Genomic DNA, 24,280 nt, shown 5'->3' on the forward strand with positions numbered 1-24,280 from the left:
CATGCTGGTCCAAAAATGTAGAAGAGACCATGTTTCCCATCCCTGGTGTATAGGATTAAGTGACAACAAACTTAGTAGGAACCATTTCTGAAGACTGCATGTCCTATAACTTTTGCTAGATGGCATGAATTGTTTTCATAAAACATATTTTAATACCGTTCATTTACATTTAAGCAGCACTTCGCTTAGCTAGAAACTTTATTTATTCACATTTCATTTAGGAGCTGCTTCTCTTGAAAGATTTTGAAGCACCTTAACAATCAAAACATGCATAGCAACCATTTCACATTCTGAACAGATACAAGATGGGGTTTAGAAACTTCACTTAAAAGTTTGAGTTGCTGAAAAAAGGAGGGTCTTTAGTATAAGTCGTAAAGACAGCAAGTGTCCTGATATGGAAAAGGAATGGGGTGCGGGTCTCTCCAGACACACACACACACCAGCCAATATTGGGTGTTGGGGTAGGGAAAGGAGAGGAGAGGAGAGAAGAGGAGAGGAGAGGAAAAAGCCATTTTGTGCAAGCAGAAGCCCTTGTAAAGGACATCTTCTGACAGACTCACAAGCTGAATCCCAACCTTTTCGTATATACTTATTTATTTATGTTATATTCATTTGGAATTTTAGTTTGCTGTTTCTTCCCCTGCCCCTCCTTAGTAACCCGAATATTTGTTTTTCTTTTGTGTTCTTTTGGGTTGTGTTTTAGGCTTAAAATGTGAAACAGATATTGATGAGTGCAAGTCACACCCCTGTCTCAACAAAGGGATTTGCGAGGATGGCAATGCAACTTTCATTTGCCAGTGCCAGCCAGGCTATACAGGTGACAAATGATGAACTCAGGCGTCAACACCAGGTTGCATACTTTAAAAAGAAGAAAAAGCCAAGTGTTGGTCATACAGTGGTACCTCAGGTTAAGTACTTAATTCGTTCCGGAGGTCCGTACTTAACCTGAAACTGTTCTTAACCTGAAGCACCACTTTAGCTAATGGGGCCTCCTGCTGCCGCCGCACCGCCGGAACAATATTACTGTTCTCATCCTGAAGCAAAGTTCTTAACCTGAAGCACTATTTCTGGGTTAGTGGAGTCTGTAACCTGAAGTGTATGTAACCTGAAGTGTATGTAATCTGAGGTACCACTGTACTTGATTTTGCTTTTAAATTATTTGCCTTCTGTGGAATAAGTTAGTTAGTTGCAAGAAATTGGACCTTTTCAGTTAGCTGATGATAAAATATTCAGTACACTTTTTATGGTTGCAATGTAGAGGAAGTTGATACAACGGTGCATATTTTAGAAGTTCTGATTATACAAAAAAATGGCTTATTTAAGATGTCAGGGGCTGCAATTCATACTTATCTTACTTGTCCCACTGATATGGTCCATATACCCTGCTTTTTGCAACTTATAGATGGTTCCCATATTCTGGCAGGTTACAGTGAGAGGTCTGCTTAGCTTCAGTAACCAGACTGTGTCAAAAGTAGAAATAGCTGGGCTTGTGCTGACAGTCTAAGATTTAGCACTTGTATTTATGGAGATAAAAATGCTGGTGGTAAGATCTAGGAGATTTTTTTTAGAATTCAGTTTTTGTGAGCGTATGAAACTGCCTTCTTCTGATTCACGCCAGTACTGCCGGACTTCAGCGACCTTCTTAACACAAAATCGGATGGTCTCTTCAGTCGACCTTTCACTTGTTGAAACTCCATACTTTGTTAGTCACTTGGTGTAAAAGAGTCTCAAGAGTGTCTTGATAAGATAAAATACAAACAGATAAAATCAATTAGGAGCCAGCGAATTTAAAAACAGTGTGCAATCATAATAAAAATGAGAAGAAATTCCTGAAATATTCTTCCAACAGAACAATAAAAAGTGCAAAAGTTCAGTATTCCCAGATTGTCAGTCTTGAAGCAGGCACTAGGAATAAATATGAGCAGGTTTTTACAGAGTAATTTGGCAAAAACAAAAACGAAAGTGGAAGGATTAGGTCTAGCAAAAGCTAAGGGTGTTCTGGTTTTTTATGCAAAAAAAGGCGAATCACATTTAGGTTGTTTATTACTTTATGGCAGTGGTGGCCAAACTTGGCGCTCCAGCAGTTTTGGGACTACAACTCCCATCATCCCTAGCTAACAGGACTAGTGGTCAGGGATGATGGGAATTGTAGTCCCAAAACAGTGGAAGGTCCAAGTTTGGCCATCATTGCTTTATGTTGTGTGCCCCTCTAGGCCCATAGCAGTATATCTGTTGTGGGAGTAGCCTTTACGCCAAGAGTTTGCAGAAAAGTGGGTTGCTGGATACTTTGCTTATTTTATTTTATTTATTTAATGTAACTTGTATGCCCCTTAAACTTTTTTTAAAACAACAACAACACAACAACCTCAAAGCGCTTACATTTTTTGAGATGTGGGAAATCCTCACATTCTAGAGAATACAGTGGTACCTCGGGTTAAGTACTTAATTCATTCCGGAGGTCCGTACTTAACCTGAAACTGTTCTTAACCTGAAGCACCACTTTAGCTAATGGGGCCTCCTGCTGCCACAGCGCCGCCGGAGCCCGATTTCTTTTCTTATCCTGAAGCAAAGTTCTTAACCTGAAGCACTATTTCTGGTTTAGTGGTGTGTGTAACCTGAAGCATATGTAACCTGAAGCGTATGTAACCCAAGGTACCACTGTACCTGGGCACATTGCAATGGCATTGCAGTGCGCCAGCACACCCAGCTGTGAGAAACCAAGGGGTCAGGATCCTGTTTGGTGCATGGTCAGAATTTCAAAGCTCAAATACATAGAGCATGGGAGTTGACCAGCAATGTATCCGTACTGGAGAGCTCAGATCTCAGAGAAAACCCAGAGAAAAATCAGACTTTTTTTGTGTGTTGACGTTGGCTCCAATGCAGTGGTTTTCCTGTGGAAACCGGCAGGGCAAATGGGAAATTGCTTGGACTAGAAAGTGTGGAACAAGCAGAAAACCACTCAGACACATGTGAAGTGTGGATGAGCCCATTTTGTCTGGTAAGAACACGATCTGTGGTTAAGCTATGGTTTATTGCAAAAGCCAGACTCAGTCCACAGTTTCTGAGCCTGGCTTATTTACTGTCCATAGTTTAGACTCAACACAGTTTGTAACTGTCGGAAATAATAACAAACAGTGATTAGTTTTTTTAAAAAAAATAGTAGTGGATGCTTCTATTCTCCTTTTCTTTAAAAATTTTATTTATCATTTTCATTTTAGACTTAAAGCAATAGATAATAATCCAAATACACATTTAGTTTCAACTTTCCCCGACCTTTCCTTGGTTCACTTCATTACCTTCTTTTCCACTGCATATTCTGGTTAACCCCTGTCTTTCCATTTTCTCATTTTTTATACTTCCATAATTATTACTGCTGAATTTACCATATTTTTCCATGTATAAGACGCTCCCATGTATAAGACGGCCCCTATATTTTGAGCCCAAAATTAAGAAATAAATTTACAGTGGTACCTCTGGATGCGAACGGGATCCATTCCGGAGCCCCATTCGCATCCTGAGCAAAACGCAACCTGCGTCTGCACATCTGTGCATGCGCGGGTCGTGATTTGCCACTTCTGCGCATGCGCATGACGTCATTTTGAGCGTCTGCGCATGCGCAAGTGGCGAAACCCAGGAGTAACCCGTTCCGTTACTTCCGGGTCGCCGCGGAAGACAACCTGAAAACGCTCAACATGAAGCGTATTTAACCCAAGGTATGACTGTATTTATATATTGCAACAGTCCATGTATAAGACGGAAAACTGAAAAAAAATTGGGGCAAATATAGTCTTATACATGGAAAAATACAGTACTCTATTAATGTTAACTTTTCGATGTGCTTACAATAATTTTCCAAATAATCTACAAAACATTTCCAGTCTTTCTTAAATCTTTTTTCGTCTTGATCTCCAACTCTGTTTATCAATCCTGCCATTTCTACATATTCTATCAGTTTCATCTGCCATCCTTTTTGGGGGGGGGTGTTAGGGGTATTATTCCCTCTTTCCATTTCTGGGCATATCCCAATTGAGCTGCTTCTAGTCTCCTTTTCTGTGGCTGTACTGGGGCAACGAAGCAAATGAACCCAAGGACCACTCAGGCGTGTCCCTGTAGCACTTAACTATAGCTTAGCATGACATCTAGACTAGAGCATCAACTCAAGCAAAATCCTCCTTGAGAAAATAAAAATGGAATTAAAGCTTTGCCTTACAGAACTTGTGACAAACTGAGCCACGTAGTAGCCCGTTGAGCTCATGCAGTGTCCAGCAAGGAACTCTAATTTGTACTGCAAAAAGAAAGGAGATTGTCAGATTCCTTAGCAGTAGGTCATGCAATGTGGGTGTGCCACATGGCTCACTTTGAAACCTGGAAACTCATGCTGTGGGTGGAAAGCACATGAGGAACCACGTAATAAGTTGTAAATGAAACATGGAGACTCTGTGCAACCTGAGTAGATTTTTAGAACGACCAGTTCAGTGTTTTTTTAGGGTTGCCTCTTCCATGCGTCGGACACGGGTGGCGCTGTGGGTAAAACCTCAGCGCCTAGGACTTGCCGATCGCATGGTCGGCGGTTCGAATCCCCGTGGCAGGGTGCGCTCCAGTCGTTCAGTCCCAGTGCCTGCCAACCTAGCCGTTCGAAAGCACCTCTGGGTGCAAGTAGATAAATAGGGACCGCTTACTAGCGGGAAGGTAAACGGTGTTTCCGTGTGCTGCGCTGGCTCGCCAGATGCAGCTTGTCACGCTGGCCACGTGACCCGGAAGTGTCTTCGGACAGCGCTGGCCCCCGGCCTCTTAAGTGAGATGGGCGCACAACCCTAGAATCGGACACGACTGGCCTGTATGGGCAGGGGTACCTTTACCTTCCATGCGTCTGAACTGTTAACAATGCTCTGTAACCATTATTGCTTGAAGGCTTGCAATGTGAAGAAGAAGTAAATGAATGCAGTTCAAATCCATGTCTGAATGAAGCAGTCTGCATTGATGGTACCAACTCTTACCAGTGTCTGTGTGCAGAAGGATTCACAGGTAAATAACTGACTTGTTTGTATTAAGAGTTGCCAGCTTTTTATATTGTTCCTCTACCTTTAACAGCATCTTTCTACGCAGACATTAGCAGGAGAAAACACCTGAAGGTGTAAGCTTCATCTTCTGACGTGTGTTGTAAGAAGTACACCAGGCTATTTTTGTCATTGTTTCTTTAGAAGCACCACTACCTTCAGACATTTCTGTTTAAATACAGCCTCAGTGTATCTTGTACTGATAGAATTGAGAGGATTTCAGCTTTTATTGAAAAGAAATATAAAGATATAGCTTTCGTTTCAGATTCATACAGTCCCTTAGCATTTTAAACAGGAACTCTGATACATGAAAAAGATTGGCAAAGGTTTTAAACATTAATATGCTAGCAAAAAGGGGGACGCAGGTGGCGCTGTGGGTTAAAGCCTCAGCACCTAGGACTTGCCGATTGAAAGGTCGGCGGTTCGAATCCCTGCGGCGGGGTGCGCTGCCGCTGCTCGGTCCCAGCGCCTGCCAACCTAGCAGTTCGAAAGCACCTCTGGGTGCAAGTAGATAAACAGGGACCGCTTACCAGCGGGAAGGTAAACGGCGTTTCCGTGTGCGGCTCTGGCTCGCCAGAGCAGCGATGTCACGCTGGCCACGTGACCCGGAAGTGTCTCCGGACAGCGCTGGCCCCCGGCCTCTTGAGTGAGATGGGCGCACAACCCCACAGTCTGTCAAGACTGGCCCGTACGGGCAGGGGCACCTTTACCTTTTACCTTTATGCTAGCAAAATGTGTTGCTGCAACTCCTGAATAACTCCCCCAGTGTGATTTGCTGAGAAAAGGTGCATTTGTTAGTATTGTGTTTAACGTGACCAATAAATCACTGTTGTTGTTTTCATTTTTATTAAAATGAGGCTGCATTTTAAACTGCATTTTAATCTGTATTTTAAATTGGGGTTTTTTCCTATTATGTTTTTACTGTAATTTTACTAGTGTTAGCCACCCTGAGGCAAGCTCTGGCTGGGGAGGGCAGGGCATAAATAAATTTTATTATTATTTTCTGGAATATTCTTTAGTTTTCATTTCTGTTCTTTTTAATCTGTCAAAGCTCCTGAAATCTAGAAATTGCCCAATAAAGACATTATGCTCCTATTCCCCCGCCCCTAAGTTTCCTCTTTACACCTTTCTTCTCAGGTACTCACTGCGAAGCAGAGATAAATGAATGCCTTTCAAACCCCTGTTTAAACAAAGCTACCTGCGAGGATCGGGTTGGAGGTTTCTATTGCAAGTGTCCGTCTGGGTTTATTGGTACCCTCTGTGAAAAAAACATTAATGAATGTCTCAGCAGGCCTTGTGAAAATGGAGGCACCTGCAGTGATGCTATCAATGGCTACAGGTAAAAAGCGACAAGCATTAGCTTCACTTACAGCACAGCTCTGTATGTGTTTTCCCCCAGTAATAAGCCCTGTTGAGTTTAAGGGTGCTTACTCCCTAGCAGAGGGACGCGGGTGGTGCTGTGGGTTAAACCACAGAGCCTAGGACTTTGCCAATCAGAAGGTCAGCGGTTCGAATCCCCGCGAAAGGGTGAGCTCCCATTGCTCAGTCCCTGCTCCTGCCAACCTAACAGTTTGAAAGCACGTCAAAGTGCAAGTAGATAAATAGGTACCACTCCAGCGGGAAGGTAAACGGTGTTTCTGTGCACTGCTCTGGTTCGCCGGAAGCAGCTTAGTCATGCTGGCCACATGACCCGGAAGCTGTACGCCGGCTCCCTCGGCCAATAAAGTGAGATGAGCACCGCAACCCCAGAGTTGGTCACAACTAGACCTAATTGTCAGAGGTCCCTTTACCTTTACCTTTTCCTTACTCCCTTTGTTTTTCAAACTAACCATCTGCTCAGGCTGCTTTGAGCTCGTAGCACCTGTTTCCCCCTCTGCTTTGCTCCCTCATTTCACTCGGAACAACCAGGATTTTGTTCTGTGGGCTGCTGTACTAAAAGGTGCTTTTGTTGTTGTTTTTTGGTCCACAGGTGCCACTGTGTCAGAGGATACACAGGACCGCAATGTGAAGTGAACATAAATGAGTGTGACTCCAATCCCTGTGCAAACCAGGCGACTTGTGTGGATGCCTTGAACGCATACATTTGTAAATGTCCCCCTGGCTTTACAGGCAGCAGGTGTGAAACAGGTACACAGGACCAAAGTATCAGGAGAAGGAAGGCTTGGCAAAGCTTCATGGCAATGCTAGTGCAGTTTTGAACTGATACCAGACGGCTGCCGTGAATGTAGGAGATTTTGCAAAGGGCAGTGTTCATTATCCTAATGATTTAAATACCGAATCCAATCCCATTAAAAAGAGGAAATGAAAGGATATATGATTTCTGATGTGATAGAGAATCGCAGAGCCAGAGACAAGAAGTTAGAGTGTTAAAATTGAGACGTGGAAATATGAAAATCACGACCAGAGGCAGGATTGAGATTTGGAGTTACGCTTCAAGGTCCAAAAAACTAAAATTAAAAAGGTCGAATTATCTTCCAAATTGTAATTATTAATTTTTCGGACTTGTCCGAAAAAGTCCGAAAAATTAATAATTACAATTTGGAAGATAATTCGACCTTTTTTTATTTTTTTATTTTTATTGGATTCTGATTTGATATGTTAATTGGATGTTTTTTATTGGAAAATTTATAAAAACGATTTAACAAAAAAAAAAAAAGGAAACCTTTGCCAATAGAAAACCGGCATATAGAGTTTTTGTCTCTGCTCAAGTGGCAATTTCATTTCTTATAACAGTACAGAACTCCAGTGTTACCGCTGGATTTCCTCCAAATGCTTGAGGTTTTATGCAAGAAGCTACTGCATAAGCAGAACAAATTCTGCCCATGCAACAGAATCGCCAATGCTTCCCTGCAACACTTCAGAGCAGATTTTGGGTAGTGCAATGCATTCAGTCCTTGCTTCCATGGAAAAGATTTTATTCCTACTCTGCTTTATATTATGTTGGTGTGCTGTAGCACACATACCATATTTTTCGCTCTATAAGACACACCAGATCACAAGACGCACCTAGTTTTTGGAGAAGGAAAACAAGAAAAAAAATATTCTGAATCTCAGAAGCCAGAACAGCAAGAGGGATCGCTGCGCAGTGAAAGCAGCAATCCCTCTTGCTGTTCCGGCTTCTGGGATAGCTGTGCAGCCTGCATTCGCTCCATAAGACGCACACACATTTCCCCTTTTTAGGAGGGGGAAAGTGAGTCTTACAGAGCAAAAAATACGTTATATGATTGATACTGTAGCTTTTGTCTTGCAATGAATAATGCTATACCTGCACTTTATGAAAAAGGCAGCCCTGCCATTAATTCATTTTGATCCCTAACAAATTATGAGCATTTCTCCTTGCCAAAGCTTTGAAAATCTGCATGTTATTCCGCTTCCTCTACCAATCAGCGTAACACATCGTGTGATAAGAGTAAGCTTTGATCTGCTATCATGAAACACTGGGAGCCTTTTAAAAAATATTAATTATGGGAGGGGCGTTTTCCTTGTGATGGCAGGTGGAGAAGGAAGGCTTAAAACTTCCCCTGACTGCATGCTTCAGTCCTGATGGCAATCCAAGATGTAGTTGCTATTATTATTGTTAAGTTGTGGGCGAACATATCAGACAACACAGCGATTCTTCAAACAGCTCTTGTTTATTCAAAGTCCAGAACTGAACTGAGGAGCTCAGTCAGCCTGCTTATACAGAGCTCCAGAACAACGTAACTGTTGCAACTTTCTAAAACTATCCACTCACTGAACGTCACTTTCGATCCTTCATTTGCATACAAACTATCCAATCACTGAACGTCACTTTCGATCCTTCATTTGCATAACTATCTACAGTATCCCCCTGCTGGCCCAGGGTGAGAACTTCAGTATGTAACAATTATTATTATTATTTATTAAATTTCTATCACACCCTTCATCCATAGATCTTAGTTTGTCTTTGATGCAACAGATGATACCTCTGTAGGCAAGAGGTGAAGGATCTTGGGATGGCATTGCGAGATCCAACTTCAAAGCAGATCGTTACAGTCGATCCCATCCGAAAACAAGAAAGTGACATGTTTTCTGCAGGCTCACAGTCCCTTAAAAAGGAGAATGTTAGATTTCTGGCTATATGTTTGGAGGCTGGTGCTTCTTACAGAAACCAGGCATTTTAGGATTGTCTCAGGATCAACTTCTGTAGTTCGTTAATGTGGGAAGCATAAGTGGAAAAGCAAATGAAATTGTTCATTTGAAGGCAAGCATGTTTCTTAGCAAGCCATTGAAACAGTGAAACTTCCCCTCCCTCTTCCCGTTTGTTGCAGAACAGTCTTCCAGATTTAATCTGGATTTTGACGTGTCTGGGATCTATGGCTATGTTATGCTTGACAGTGTCCTCCCCTCGCTCAGCGAAATCACTTGTGCATTCTGGATGAAATCGGCAGATACTACAAATTATGGGACTCCCATCTCTTACGCGGTGGAAAATGGAAGTGACAATGCCTTTCTGCTTACAGATTACAACGGGTAGGTGTGAAGTAGAAAACAGTGCTGTGTTACCCTCTAGATGAATTTCAGTATTCTTGGGGACCACGTAATTCTCCATGGGCAGAGCTGTAATTTGCTGCACACACAGCCTTGAAAATTTCTCAGGTAATCAGGCTTCTCCGTGAAGCAGTTTCCCCTAATACAAAGCATTTTTGTGTACATGCTTTACCCTAATATATGCTTTTAAAAAATGCACATTACTTGGCTGGACAACTGCACTGGAAAATTCAGAGAGGTGTGCATTTCAAAGGATGGCTGTGCTTCATTTTGCAAATTATTTCAGAAAGTGCAAATTAAATCAATTTTTTTTCCTTATCCCTGGGCAAAGATGAATCATTTTTTTCGTTCTCTCTCTTAATTAGGTGGGTCCTTTATGTGAATGGGAAGGAGAGTATTACAGACTGCCCTTCTGTGAACGATGGTAATTGGCATCACGTTGCTGTCACCTGGTCAAGCCTTGATGGAGCTTGGAGAGTGTATATTGATGGGAAATTATCCGATGGAGGCAGTGGTTTATCTGTAGGATCAGAAATCCCTGGTATGGACCTTTCCATATTTATTTGATTATATTACTTAACAGTGATGCATATTGATTGAGAGGGGTTTTTACGCTTTTCAATTACAGCACAGAAGGTGGGGCCCAATTCAGTTATCTTCTTGTTCTGTTTTCCTTTTGTGAATAGGTGGGGGTGCGTTGGTTCTGGGACAGGAGCAGGACCAAAGAGGAGAAGGATTTAATCCAGCAGAGTCTTTTGTGGGCTCAATTAGCCAGCTCAACATTTGGGGTTATGTTCTGTCCCCAGAACAGGTACATATGTAACATTTTATTGGGTTCCTTTGAAGCTCGAGAGAGCACTGTCTGGCAAATGAAAAGATATTAAGCAATTCTGGGCCTGATCCTTTGCTCTTTCTCTCATCAGCTGCTCAGAATTGTTTTATATCTGTGAAAAATAAAACCACGTTGGCAGTAATGAAATGGGAAGGTAGTGGCTGTGTTCAGACAAGAATGAGCCTAGCTTCCCCCAGGCTCACACATCCTCCTGTGGCATTTTTATGAACCACAACTTAGTGTGTCATCCAAACCCTAAACTCTACTTGATCTATCAGTGGAAGCAGACACACCTCATAAACTGTGGCCTGTAGCACTGCAAAACTCTGGTGTGTTTTTGTTTTGTTCTGTTTTGTTTGCTGTAGCAGACTAACATGGCTACCACTTACAGGATGGAGGGAAGCTAACCAGCCCTTCTTCAAATGACCAACTTCTATGAGAGTGGGTGGAAGTTCTTTGGGGGGGGGGTTGTTGTTTTTGTAACTTAAAATTTTGTTTTTTATTTGTGAACTGAATAGATGTTTATTCCCGAGCCATCAGTTTCTGCTTCTTCAGTTTCTCTTGAGATGTCTTCGTCTTTTGAGCAACTTTCACTTCTGGCTTAGGGACAATTTGCTCCTTCTCTGTGAGGATCATCTCAATGTGGCAAGGAGAACTCATGTAGGGGTTAATGCGACTGTGAGCCCTGTAGGTCCACCTGCGCATTTTGGGAGCTTTGTTAACCTGAATGTAATCAAATACCAGAGAGTCTACATCCAGACCCTTGAGCACACACGTTTTAAGAACGTGTGTTCTTAAAGTGAACACAAAGGTTGGATTTTGTGCATGATTTTGTGGGGTTCTTCAGATCAAGTGAGTAGTGGACCATTTTCATAGCTTACCTTACAGCCACAGCTACTGCCGGGGGAAAGCGCGGAAGTTCTTTGTTTATGTATCGGGTCATACATCACTTTAAACAGGTTTTTAGTTGAAAGCAATTAGTTGCCGTATGTTATAGAGTTGGTTAGAGTGTTGGCATTGTTATGTAACAGTTTTAATGACTTCCAAGATCTCTGTTTTCTTGTGAAAACACTCTGTTTTTCTGAAATGGGTGTCAATATTCAAGAGAAGGGGTCAGCAACCTTTTTCAGCCGTGGGCCAGTCCACCATCCCTCAGACCATGTGGTGGGCCGGACTATATTTTGAAAAAAAATATATGAATGAATTCCTATGCCCCACAAATAACCTTGAGATGCATTTTAAATAAAAGCATACATTCTACTCATGTAAAAACACCAAGCAGCAGGCCCCACAAATAACCCAGAGATGCATTTTAAATAAAAGGACATATTTCACTTATGTAAAAACACACTGATTCCCGGACTGTCCGTGGGCCGGATTGAGAAGGCGATTGGGCCGCATCGAGCCCCCGGTCCTTAGTTTGCCTACCCCTGTGCTAGACTGTCTTTTTTCCTGCCTGATCCATGTTTCAGGAAATAAGTGAGGAACAGATATTCTTCCAACCATTTCTGCACAACACTGTGTGTCCAACACCCCCAGTATTTCTCAAAGGAAGGTCTTGCGTTCAGATACAGTAGACATGGGTTTGTTCAGTTTGATCATTCGCTGATCGTTGTGGTGAGAAGGAAGAGGATGAATCAACTAATTGACAAGCTTGTATCTGTCCCTTTTCTCTTGAACTATCAGGTGAATTCCTTGGCTACTTCTTGTCCAGAAGAACTCCAAAAGGGCAATGTGTTGGCCTGGCCAGATTTCCTTCCTGGGGTTGTTGGAAGAGTGAAGATAGATTCCAAGAGCGTATTCTGTGCTGGTTAGAGCTCTATCTCCTAAAAGTGTTTTTGTAATATAATGCAATGGTTTTAAAACTCTGCTCAGGAAATCCTGGTGCAGTCTGGAAGCTAGTCAGAGGTGCCTCATTGCATGCCCAGCCAAACTAGGACTTAGCGACAATGTATTGGGTCTTTTAAGGGTAAGTCGCAGTTGCGTTGCTCCTGCTCCTCCAGTCGTGTTGCTGCTGTGCTGCTGCCAATTAAGCCATTGTTTGACTGAGGACTCAGCTATACAGCTGCAAATGAAATGTTTTAAGTCTGTTTTAAGTGCAATATACAATGGGACACTAGCTGGCGATGGTGAGCCTTATGGAAAATTCAATGTATTTTTTAAAAACGCTTTTTAAAAAAGCACTTTCAGAATGGTTTCTATATGCATGTAGATTCCAGCTTAGTGTGTCATAGCTTGCCTTGTAATTTCTTTGGAAGAGCAGAAGGACTGCGGGGAGGACTCTGGGGTGTCACACATTTGCCCGAAGGTAGGGGTGGGAAACCTTTTCAGCCCAGTGGGCCAGAGCTTTTTCTCCTTGACACTAGCTATACAAACTATGTGACTGCCAGATAGGCTTTTTGTATGTTCCTATGACTTGACAATCAGCTGATCATTGGGCTTTTACAGAAGAGCTTCTGGCAGCACCTGCAAAGCTGGTTTCAGTACAGAAATAAGTCCCTGAAAGCAGAAAAAGCAAAAAAATAAAAATAAATCACTGGTATAGTGGTACTCCTTATGTGGCACAAAACCTATGATATTATTATCCCCATGGCCCAGTAGCCTTTCATAGATACACTTGGTCATTTAATGACTGGAACATTCCGTCTTCATTCTTCGAATTCCTGTGTTGTGTAATAAATGTTCCTTGGGACCTCGAGCGAAATATTTATGGTTTCCTGGATTGAGATGTTGAAAGAGTAAAGTTTAGGATTGGGTCAAATGGGAGAGATTTCCAGTCATTCATTGGAACAGAAATTTTAATCTTATTTTGGCTCCCCGTACTCTTTTGTTGTTTGTTTGTTTTTCACTTGTGAAAATGGTTTTAACCTTGGATGTTGAAACAGATAATACTCTTATGTTTTTCTAAAAGCAAGCATTGGACGCATGTCTATATGTCTTCTAAATCTCCTTGCATAGCATGGAAGACTAGTAAAGTTTTGGGAATCAAAGTTTGAAGAAATCTGCAACTCTCATGCTTCCAGCTGATTATCTGGCAGTAGTGTGGTGAACTTCAACAACTAAATGGAGATGTTCATTTAATTTATGTTACACAACCATGTGGGATTGCAGGAGCTCTTGTTTTAATGTGCTTTAGCTGTTTTGTGTGTGCGTTTTCCTTTGTTCTCAGACTGCCCGCCCTTAGAAGGTTCCATACCTCACCTGAGAACTTCATCAACGGATTCAAAGCCGGGGTCAAAAGTCTCCCTCTTTTGCGACCCAGGTTTCCACATTGAAGGGAATTCCATCCAGCACTGTCTCAATTTAGGGCAGTGGGCACAACCTCTCCCACGCTGTGAAAGTAAGTAGATACCCTTAAGATGCTCCTAACTTGAGGATATGCTGCAGTATTAGACCGAAGATCCTAAACTAAAACAAAACAAAACAAAACAAAACAATCACTGTCAAGGAAGCCACTTAGTGATTTCCAGAAGGCCCCTTCTTGTGCTGCTGTCATAAAATGTAAATGGATTTTGTTTGGTTGATCCAAAGAATCATTGGAGCTGTAGTTTATTAAGAGGGCTGGGAACTGTAGCTCTGTGAGGGTTAAACTGCAGTTCTGAGAATCCCTGGGGGGGGGGGGGGAGAGAGATGTGCGCTTTAAATGTACAGTGGTACCTTGGTTCTCAAACTTAATCCATTCCGGAAGTCCGCTCCAAAACCAAAGTGTTCCAAAACCAAGGCATGCTTTCCCATAGAAAGTAATGCAAAACAGATTAATCCATTCCAGGTTCTTTTTCTTTAATTTTTTTGGGGGGGACCAAGAGAGTGGGGCCCTGAGCTATAGCTTGTTTAGCTTATACGTAAATCCAGCACTGATCAAGAAGAGATGAAAATGAGCACGTCTAACCTCTTAATACTTTTGTTCATATATCGTCTGGCTGCAGGGATTAGCTGTGGAGTGCCTCCTCCTTTAGAAAACGGATTTTACTCTGCCGAGGACTTCTTTGCTGGAACCACCATCACATATCAATGCAACAGCGGCTATTACTTATTAGGAGACTCAAGGACGCTTTGTAAAGACAGTGGGAGCTGGAGCGCCATTTCGCCATCTTGCCTCGGTGAGATCATGAGCACGTTTGACCGTATTGTCAACACAAGAGTCCTAAGACTCTGTCCTCAGGGGCATAGTCTCTCTGTGAGTGGTAGTTTCTGGAATCTCCCCTGTAGTATTGCTGAAGGCAGTACATTCAGTCTCACCAGCATGGATGCCCTGCATTGATTCAGGTTGATCAGATGGTAGTCACCATTGGCTGTCCACATCAGACCATCCCCAAACTTCCACACCCTACAGACTCAAATCTGGCTGAAAAAGGCTGTTGGCCAGGTCCCCAAAACCTATTCTAGGCACATCTGAGGCCTTGCATCCACCAGTGAGATTTTTGAAAACTGTTTCCCCCTTCAGAGAGCAGACCCCTCCCATGTCACATTATTGCATGCTGATTTTTGAAAATCCTCTCTGTTTCAAAAGCAATCTGCTTCACAGCACAAAGAACTGCTGTTCCAATATATTTAAGACCCAAGCCCCTTCAGGGACACCCAGTTTTAGATGTGGGTCTTTGGATTTTAGGTGCAGGATATTTGTGGCCCACCAGGCTTCCCCTGCAAAATATGTTTAAATGTATCGTTGAGCTTACATAGTTATGAAGGCATTGCTTACAATAGCAAGAGTACATGTTTGCATTTTTTTGTCATCGTGCAGCATTTGTTTCTGATAAGTTTTGTTATGTCTTTATCGAGCAGCAGTCTATGAAAGGAAGGGAAATAGAGAATGTGTACATTCTTTCATGCATTGTTTTTAATAGTTCTTGGGGATATGTAAGTTGCTATCTTTGTATAAAGCACCAAAGACTGAGAGTCCCTGAGACAGTAGCACCACATAGGGTACTAGTAGTAGTATGACTATATTATTACTCTAGTAAGGGGAGCGGGTGGCACTGAGGTCTAAACCACTGAGCCTCTTGGGCTTGCCAATCAGAAGGTCGGCGGTTCAAATCCCTGCGACGGAGTGAGCTCCCGTTGCTCTGTCCCAGCTCAGGCCAACCTAGCAGTTCAAAAGCACACCAGAGCAAGTAAATAAATAGGTACCTCTGTAGTGGGAAGGTAAATGGCGTTCCGTGCACTCTGGTTTCCATCACAGTGCCCCATTGCACCAGAAGCAGTTTTAGTTATGGTGGCCACATACCCCTGAAAGCTATCTGTGGACAAACGGCGCCTCCCTTAGCCTGAAAGCGAGATGGGCACCGCAACCCCATAGTCGCCTTTGACTAGACTTAATCGTCCAGGGGTCCATTACCTTTTTACCTTAATTAATCTAGCACCATTGGTGAGTAGGATATTTGGGATAGTAACATAGGTAGGTCAACAATCCTTTGCAATCTAAATTTAAATCAAGGTTGGTGGTAGGAAAGGAAAAAAACAACACAGGGGAGGTTAAGAAGAGTTTGGATTTGATACCCCGCCTTTCACTCTCCTTAAGGAGTCTCAAAGCGGCTAATAATCTCCTTTCCCTTCCTCTCCCACAACAAGCACTCTGTGAGGTGAGTGAGGCTGAGAGACTTCAGAGAAGTGTGACTAGCCCCAGGTCATCCAGCAGCTGCATGTGGAGGAACGGGGAATCAAACCTGGTTCACCAGATTACAAGACTACCGCTCTTAACCACTACACCATGCTGGAGGGAGAGGTTAAGATAACAAAGGAGGAATAAGAGCAAATGCAGTCATTTCAGGTGGAGATGAGTTGCAGGGAAGGGTTGGGGTTTAGAGAGGGAACTTTCACCACTTTTGGTGTCCTGGGAAGGAAATCCCGGGCATAAGTGGCAGCAAGTGAGAATGGGAAAAGATCAAGAGACCTTCGGGTTGTCTTTGGATGGCCAAGAAACATCGCAAGCAGAGACAGCTTAGGGCATGAAAGCTGAAAGACGCCAAAGGCATTTCATTCATAAAAACCCCACTTTCTGTTTTGTAGATGTTGATGAATGTGCTGTTGGCTCAGACTGTGACCCGCATGCCTCCTGCCGTAACACAAACGGTTCCTACTTATGTGCCTGCATTCACCCTTACACTGGAGATGGCAAGAAATGTGCAGGTACAGGGGAAGGAGTGTTAAGTAGCGGGTTCTGAAAGGAGAGACTTGCCCAGTCTGTATTCCGTAAACATTGCAGAATTATATATTTGCTGTAGTTCGCTTCTTATCGAAATCCATCACTAAGATCCCAAGATACCTGCTTCTCAAAGCCAATGGCAAAACTCATATGAATTTGAATTGAAACCTAGGACATGAGACATTTTCTCCCAGGAAGCACATACTGCTTTAAAAAATGCGTAGGATGACAATCCAGCCTGCAATAGGCCGGTTCACAGGGGAGTCCAGGGTCCTGTTTGCGAAGCCGCCCACCCAAGGAGGGCACACAGACTTTTTTTACAAGCAGAAGCTGCAAAATTTGGTTTGGCAGCTAAAGCTACAGCTAGGAATTCCAAAGAGCATAATCAAATACAGTCATACCTCGGAAGTCGAACGGATTCCATTCTGGAAGTCCGTTCGACTTCTGAAACATTCGAAAACCAAAGCGCGGCTTCTCATTGGCTACAGACAATTGGAAGCCGCAAAAGCCCTGTCAGATGTTTAGCTTCCCAAAGAACGTTCAAAAACTGGAACACTCACTTCCAGTTTTCAGTCGTTTGGGAGCCAGAACATTCGACTCTCAATGCGTTCAGGAGCCGAAGTACAACTGTGTTGCAAAAGTAGATTGCAAGTTATAGTCATGACCTAATGGCCAAAAAGTGTTGACCTGTGACTAGAATTTTTGCTTCTAGATTCACATTTCAGCACATTGTACAGTAGACAATATTGCACTCTGTGTAAGGAAATGAAACAATATATGAAATATTGTTGCACCTGGAAAGGAAACAGATTCCTCTCAGTGGAAGAGGTGGCCCAATTGCAGTATTGGTGAAGTCTCTGCAAATAAAATAAATGTGATTGGAAATGTTCATTAAAGTGTTTTTGAAGTGCTCTACAGTGGTACCTCGGGTTAAGTACTTAATTCGTTCCAGAGGTCCGTTCTTAACCTGAAGCACCACTTTAGCTAATGGGGCCTCCTGCTGCTGCCGCGGCGCCAGAGCACGATTTCTGTTCTCATCCTGAAGCAAAGTTCTTAACCCGAGGTACTATTTCTGGGTTAGCGGAGTCTGTAACCTGAAGCGTATGTAACCCGAGGTATCACTGTATTTGTATATTCCCGTGATCTTGTGCACTGGGCCTACTTTCCCCCTCCCAAGTCACCTGCTGAAATGTTGCATGATTTGTTTTCATTTTTAAGCACATGAGCCACACCTGATGTCAGTAAGCTCTGTTTTACCTTGTATCTGATCCAAAGAACCAGTGAGGTGCAGACACCCAGGAGACCCTGAACACGGCCATTCACATGGTGACAGCTACAGTGTTGGTAGCAAAATCAGTTTCTCGTGTGACACGGGCTACCAGCTCAAGGGAATGAACAAAGTTACATGTTTAGAGTCTGGGGAATGGAGCCACCAGATACCGCACTGCGAAGGTATATTCTGCATTCTTATTGTGATACTACGGATAGAACCACGAAACTTTAAAAGGAAATGTTAGGCACTTGAATGCCTAGTTGGCTGGAATTGGCTATTTATTTATTTATTGAGCAAAGTTAATATACTGTTTGATCAAAAAGATAATCTCTGAGTGGTTTGCATAAAGTGGTTTTCTCTGAACTGTTCTCCAGTGGTTATTACAGTCATACCTTGCTTATCGAACAGCTTAGTTCTCAAACATTTTGTCTCCCAAACACTCCCGGAAGTGACTGTTCCAGTTTGCGAACTATTTTTGGAAGCCGAACGTCCAGTGGGGCTTCCGATTGGCTGCAGGAGTTTCCTGCAGCCAATCAGAAGCCGCACTTTGGTTTTCAAATGTTTTGGAAGTCGAACGGACTTCCGGAACGGATTCCATTCGACTCCCAAGGTACGAATGTACTTGACAGTTCATAAACCTCCTTCCCCATAAGGGCTGCTCACTTGAGGACGTAACTACGATGAAGGAGTTCTCTCTTGAGATGATATTCATATAGCAATCCATTATGGTTTGTCCTCTCCCATATAGTACACCGGGCTCCAGTCCATTTTGGCACCAGGTTAAGATCTCGCTGTTGGCCTGGGCTTCCTCAAGTTTCTAGCATTAGTTTCTGCTGTTGTAAAGAGTTGAGTTGGGTTACCTCCAATAAGATACATTGTGATTGAGCTACCGTTGATTTAGGTATGTTTCATCTGCTCTGTCTGTTTCTTAGGTTGCTGGTATTTTAATTGATCTGTAATCTGCCTTGAGATCTCAGGATGAAGGGCCGGTTAAATATCTAAGTAAATACAGTGGTACCTCAGGTTAAGTACTTAATTCGTTCCGGAGGTCCGTACTTAACCTGAAACTGTTCTTAACCTGAAGCACCACTTTAGCTAATGGGGCCTCCTGCTGCCACTGCGCCGCTGGAACACGATTTCTGTTCTCATCCTGAAGCAAAGTTCTTAACCTGAGGTAATAACCACTGCCATTATAAGAGAACAAGGGAGGTGTTCATGGTGAGTTCTGGGACCTCTTTTCCTAGAAAAATAGCACAGAGGCTCAGACTTAAGTAGACTGAAGAGTCATTCCCTCTCACAAAGGAATCCTGGGAACCCATGGTTCTGTGATCAGTGAATTCTCACCACATTCCTCAAGCTACAATTCCTAGGATTATTTTGTGTGTGTTTAATAACAGTTTGAATTGTACATGTGACCTGAGAGGCCATGAGGTACAGTAAATATCTCTTTTGCAGCTTCTTTGCAGAGCTTAGTGACAGGATCCAGAAGTGATCTGGATTATTTATTTATTCTGTATCTCTGCCCAACACCCAAGGCTTTCTGTTCCTTGCTGAATCTCTGTGCCCCTGTGTGAGAGCTCATAGTATCCCAGAAGAAAGAAAAAGAGAGGCTTACTAGATTTTGATCTGAACTACCCCATTTTCACACAACTAACAATACAATTTTACAAATCTCTACTCATTAGTAAGCACAACTGAGTTAAATTATGTTAATAAGATTGTGTGTTTTTTATTTGATTTTTTTAAAGCTGTTTCCTGTGGTGTCCCCGTTGTTCCAGAAAATGGTGCTGTCGATGGCTCAAATTTTACATATGGTAGCAAAATAATCTACAGGTAGGAGGATTGCACATCAAATAAATCTGGTCCTAAGTGTGTAGTAACTTATTTCATAAGTTCTGTGTTTGGGAGAACTTTTTGTTGAAATATTATATTATATTATATTATATTATATTATATTATATTATATTATATTATATTATATTATATTATATTATATTATATTATATTATATTATATTATATTATATTATATTATATTATATATTTGCTGTTCATATAGGGTCCATTGAGGTTTTGTAAATGACTACTCAGTGATGCCGTTCATATAGTTATCAATAAGTAGGACATATTTACAACTTCCATGCTCTCTACCTTGAAACTATTTATAAATGACAGGCACCACTGAAATAAAAATATATAAAAATTAAAAAATAAAAAATAAAAATATATAAAAATAAAAAAATAAAAAATAAAAATATATAAAAATAAAAAAGCATTTTACTGCTTCTTATAATAAAAGATTTGTTGGCACAAAAAAGATGCAGAATATTGTGATCATGTTTTAAATTATATGCCCTATATATGATTATGCAATGCATACATTATATTTTCAGTTGTATGCACTATGTACGATAATTGGTTTGGCAGCTAAAGCTACAGCTAGGAATTCCAAAGAGCATAATCAAATACAGTCGTACCTCGGAAGACGAACGGAATCCGTTCTGGAAGTCCGTTGGAATTCTGAAACGTTCGGAAACCAAAGCGCGGCTTCTGATTGGCTGCAGGAAGCAGCGGAAGCTGTGCCGGACATTTAACTTCCAAAAGAATGTTTGAACACTCAATTCTGGTTTTCGATCGTTCGGGAGACAGAACGTCCAACTCCCAAGGCGTTCGGGAGTCGCAGTACGACTGTACTTTATTTTCATTTTTTCTTTCCTTTTCCTTTTTTCCTTTTTTATTAAATTATTTTTATTGATTTTACAATTTTAACTTCACCAAGGATTCTCCATAGAGATAATACAAATCTGGAAAGAAAGAAAAGAAAAAGAAAACAAAAAATAAAAATGAGAATATAAATAAACCTTAATCATGACACATTTTCAGTATATATAAACATATTTTGGAGGTTCTCTTTAACCTCCTGACTTCCCTCCATTTCCTTTTCTGGTTCATTAAATAAGTATGTTTTCTGCATAATTATAAAACCTCTCTTTCTTACTTTCCTTATATTAGAAACATTGGCGGGCTTTGATTAAACACTTATAAGTGTTAAATAATGAGATGAAGTATAACATAGGCAATTTGAAATATTAAGGTATGGTGGTAATTAGTTAAATATTGATAATATTTTCAGTTTTTCTATGAATTTTATCTACAGTTCCATACTTATAACATCTGCCCAGCCTGGTTCTCACTTAAGAGTCTAAACAGACAGCTAAGGATAACGACAAGAGTGCCACAAGAAAACAAATTTTATTTCATCACTAGCCGATGGAAATATGTAATGTGTATCTTGGTTTGCTCTGCAACCCCTTGGAAGTCTGGGGAAGGAGGAAAGTCTTGTGGTCCTCAACTTCATCCATAAAGAGTAGTTACAGACCAGGGATGCTGGTGGCGCTGTGGTCTAAACCACTGAGCCTCTCGGGCTTGCCGATCGGAAGGTTAGCAGTTCGAATCCCAGCGATGGGGTGAGCTCCCATTGCTTTGTCCCAGCTTCTGCCGACCTAGCAGTTCAAAAGCACACCAGAGCAAGTAGATAAATAGGTACCACTTCAGCAGGAAGGTAAACAGAGTCTCCGTTCGCTCTGGTTTCCATCACGGTGTCCTGTTGCGCCACAAGCGGTTTAGTCCTGCTGGCCACATGACCTGGAAAGCTGTCTGTGGACAAACGCTGGCTCCCTCGGCCTGAAAGCGAGATGAGCGCCACAACCCCATAGTTGCCTTGGACTGGACTCAACCATCCAGGGGTCCTTTACCTTTTTACCTTAGTTACAGACTACTGAACTCGACACAGTATTCTTTCTCCCCAAAAGAAGAACTATCCGTGGAAGGCTTTTGATCCAAGAATCTCACAACCCATACTTTTCTGAAGGTTGCCCCAATCCTATGGAGCAGATTTCTGAAGAATGCAAGTGACTGCCAGGGAAATTTGCAAAAGTTGGCTTCTCCACTCTTCCGCCAGTGAGAGCATCCTTTGAGCAGTAGTTGTAACCACAGTGCAGCAAGAATTGAACATATTGAGCATCTGCTGAATGCTTAGCAGTGTTTCCCAACCTTGTGCCTCCAGCTGTTTTTGGACTACAATTCCCATCATCCCTTGCCACTGGTCTTGCTAGTCAGGGATGATGGGAGTTGTAGTTCAAAAACAGCTGGAGGCACAAGGTTGGGAAAAACTGGCTTAGGGACCATTTGATTCCACCCATATTGTTTCAGTAGGAAAAAAGAAACTAAGACGGTTGGCTCTAACAGAGATGCAAGGAAAGTGCAATGCTCTTGTACCTATTTTTAACTTGCTTTCTTGTCTCAATACAGGTGCAATAAAGGATACAGTCTAGTAGGCAATGAGGAATCGGTGTGCCTTGCAAGTGGCACATGGAATCATTCTTCCATATTTTGTGAATTAGTGAAGTGTCCCCTCCCAAAGGAAATAAGCAATGGAAAATATCTAATGAGTGGTGTGACATACCTTTCTAATGTGTTGTATACCTGTGACACAGGTTACAGGTAATCAAGGAACCAAGATGCACTTAGCATTTTATGTGCATTTTAAAAAAAAATTAAAATGTAGAAATGAAGGAGGAGTGCTTTGAATGGAGCATATGCAAAATGATTCATCTGGCTTTTTCTTTAATCTTCTAATATCTGCACATGTAAATTGGTGATGCTCATGGAAAAGTCATGTAGAATTAGTCATCTTCCTAACACCCAGCTCATTCTTCTGAGCACCAGTCTTTAAGCAAGCATGTTTAAAAAGCATCATTAGGCAAAATCTGCAAATTATCCAATGATCAAAAGGTTCATATTTACAACTTGACACCCACTAAAGACTTTATTGCTTCATAATTAATATTTCTTTTTTTAAAAAAAAATCTGTTGAAAACTCTGAAACACTAGAATTCAGAGTTAAATATGGTGGCTGACAGGAGCTCGGATGTTATAGAGATTTGTGTCGGGATCTCCGCTTGGCCAAGCTGATAAAGCTCATTTTCTTCCCCCGAGTCTTTCGGTTATTCTCCTTCCGACGTGTTTAACCACCTGAGCCTTTGATAAGGCTCCAAGGCACGTTCCCCCATTCAGCAGAGAATCAAAGCAGCAGAAGTGATGAGATTTATGGCTACATGCTATGCTTTATTACTATCAATAAATGGCAACATTAACTTCTTCCCAACAACAAGGGAAACCCCAATCGCATCAGTGGCCAACGATCAATTAGCCCGCCCCCCAACTTTGGAGTGTCCTGGTGGCCCCCACCGCAACACGTGCTCTCCATGAAGGAGAACACGCTTTGCACAAATATAAGGTGTCACTTTTTTTAGGATTTTGCATTTGGCAACTTTATACCCCGGGTGTGTGGGGGGGGGGGGCTTTACAGCTTTTGCTTTAACCCTGTGCTCTCAAATGGATGGTTGATTAAAGTTCAACATGTTCAAGGAAAGACATGGTAACGGACGCTTGTGCTTTCATGCGCACCTCTCACGATTCCCCCATTTCCGTTGGTTTCGTAGCCTGCAAGGACCTTCTGTACTCGTCTGCGGAGATTCGGGCGGCTGGAGCAGCCTCCCTCCAGAGTGCAAAACAGTTTCTTGCGGTCTCCCTCCTGTCATAAAAGATGCCGTGGTTACTGGGAGCAACTACACTTTCAGAAGCACCGTCACTTATACGTGTAAGGAAGGGTATGTAAAGGAGCTCAAACAGATCGGAACTCTTAAACGTTGTCGTACTGCACTATCTGGCCTTCAGAATTCTTTGCAGGCCGCACCCATCATGGGGTGCTTTGTATGGCTGGGAGATACCTGGTTTTCAGCATCGTGATACATAGCGGCTAAATACCGCAATATACTGATATATCACGTTGTCTGGCTCTGGAATGTATCTCAGCTCCTTGCATTTCTTAGTACAGAAAGTATTGATCTGATGTGTAGCGATCTTTCCTATTCTCATTAATTCAAGAGGGTTCTGGAAGCTTCTGTGTGTGAAAGAAACAAGCAGAAGGTTCGTGATGTTTGGGTTATTCCTTCAGGGAAGCTGAGTACAGCTCACTTAAACTGGTTCTCTTACAGTCAAGGTCTCTCTTTCAGTCAAGGTCATGCTGACTATAAAATAAGGCCAGAAGGAGCCTGGATTTCACTTTCTCTTTCTCTCTCTTTTCCTTCTGGTGTGGTGTTCTGTACATAGTATGCTTAGTGTTAAGGTTTAAACTTATTATAAGTTATTGTAAGTTTAAGTTAAGTCTGCTGCAACTGGATTTCTTATGGACAGCGCCAATCCTGAATGTTGGCTATTATGCTCATTTGCCTTCAGTAGCAGTAAAGCTCTGCTGGATGAAATATAATAATAATAATAATAATAATAATAATAATAATAATAATAATAATAATACCCCACCCTTCCCAGTTCAAAAACCGGGTTCAGGGCAGCTAACAACAAATTTAAAACACTTAATTGTAAAAGCAGCATAGAATACAGTAT

At 42.0% G+C, this 24,280-nt stretch overlaps 1 protein-coding gene across 1 annotated transcript in view; it reads left to right on the plus strand.

The window, feature by feature from the left end:
- Positions 1–24,280, plus strand: part of SVEP1 (sushi, von Willebrand factor type A, EGF and pentraxin domain containing 1) — a 129,208-nt gene that overhangs the window by 65,949 nt on the left and 38,979 nt on the right. The window contains 15 exon segments of the mRNA XM_083720053.1: positions 658–817; positions 4,912–5,025; positions 6,195–6,396; positions 7,027–7,184; positions 9,347–9,548; positions 9,932–10,107; positions 10,253–10,377; positions 12,085–12,208; positions 13,568–13,738; positions 14,325–14,498; positions 16,405–16,524; positions 17,816–17,992; positions 19,562–19,646; positions 22,124–22,315; positions 23,317–23,484. Of these exon segments, the coding sequence (XP_083576179.1) occupies positions 658–817; positions 4,912–5,025; positions 6,195–6,396; positions 7,027–7,184; positions 9,347–9,548; positions 9,932–10,107; positions 10,253–10,377; positions 12,085–12,208; positions 13,568–13,738; positions 14,325–14,498; positions 16,405–16,524; positions 17,816–17,992; positions 19,562–19,646; positions 22,124–22,315; positions 23,317–23,484 (2,348 nt within the window).

The sequence above is a fragment of the Podarcis gaigeae genome (assembly GCF_964106915.1).
Source record: "Podarcis gaigeae genome assembly, chromosome: 17".
Taxonomy (NCBI): domain Eukaryota; kingdom Metazoa; phylum Chordata; class Lepidosauria; order Squamata; family Lacertidae; genus Podarcis; species Podarcis gaigeae.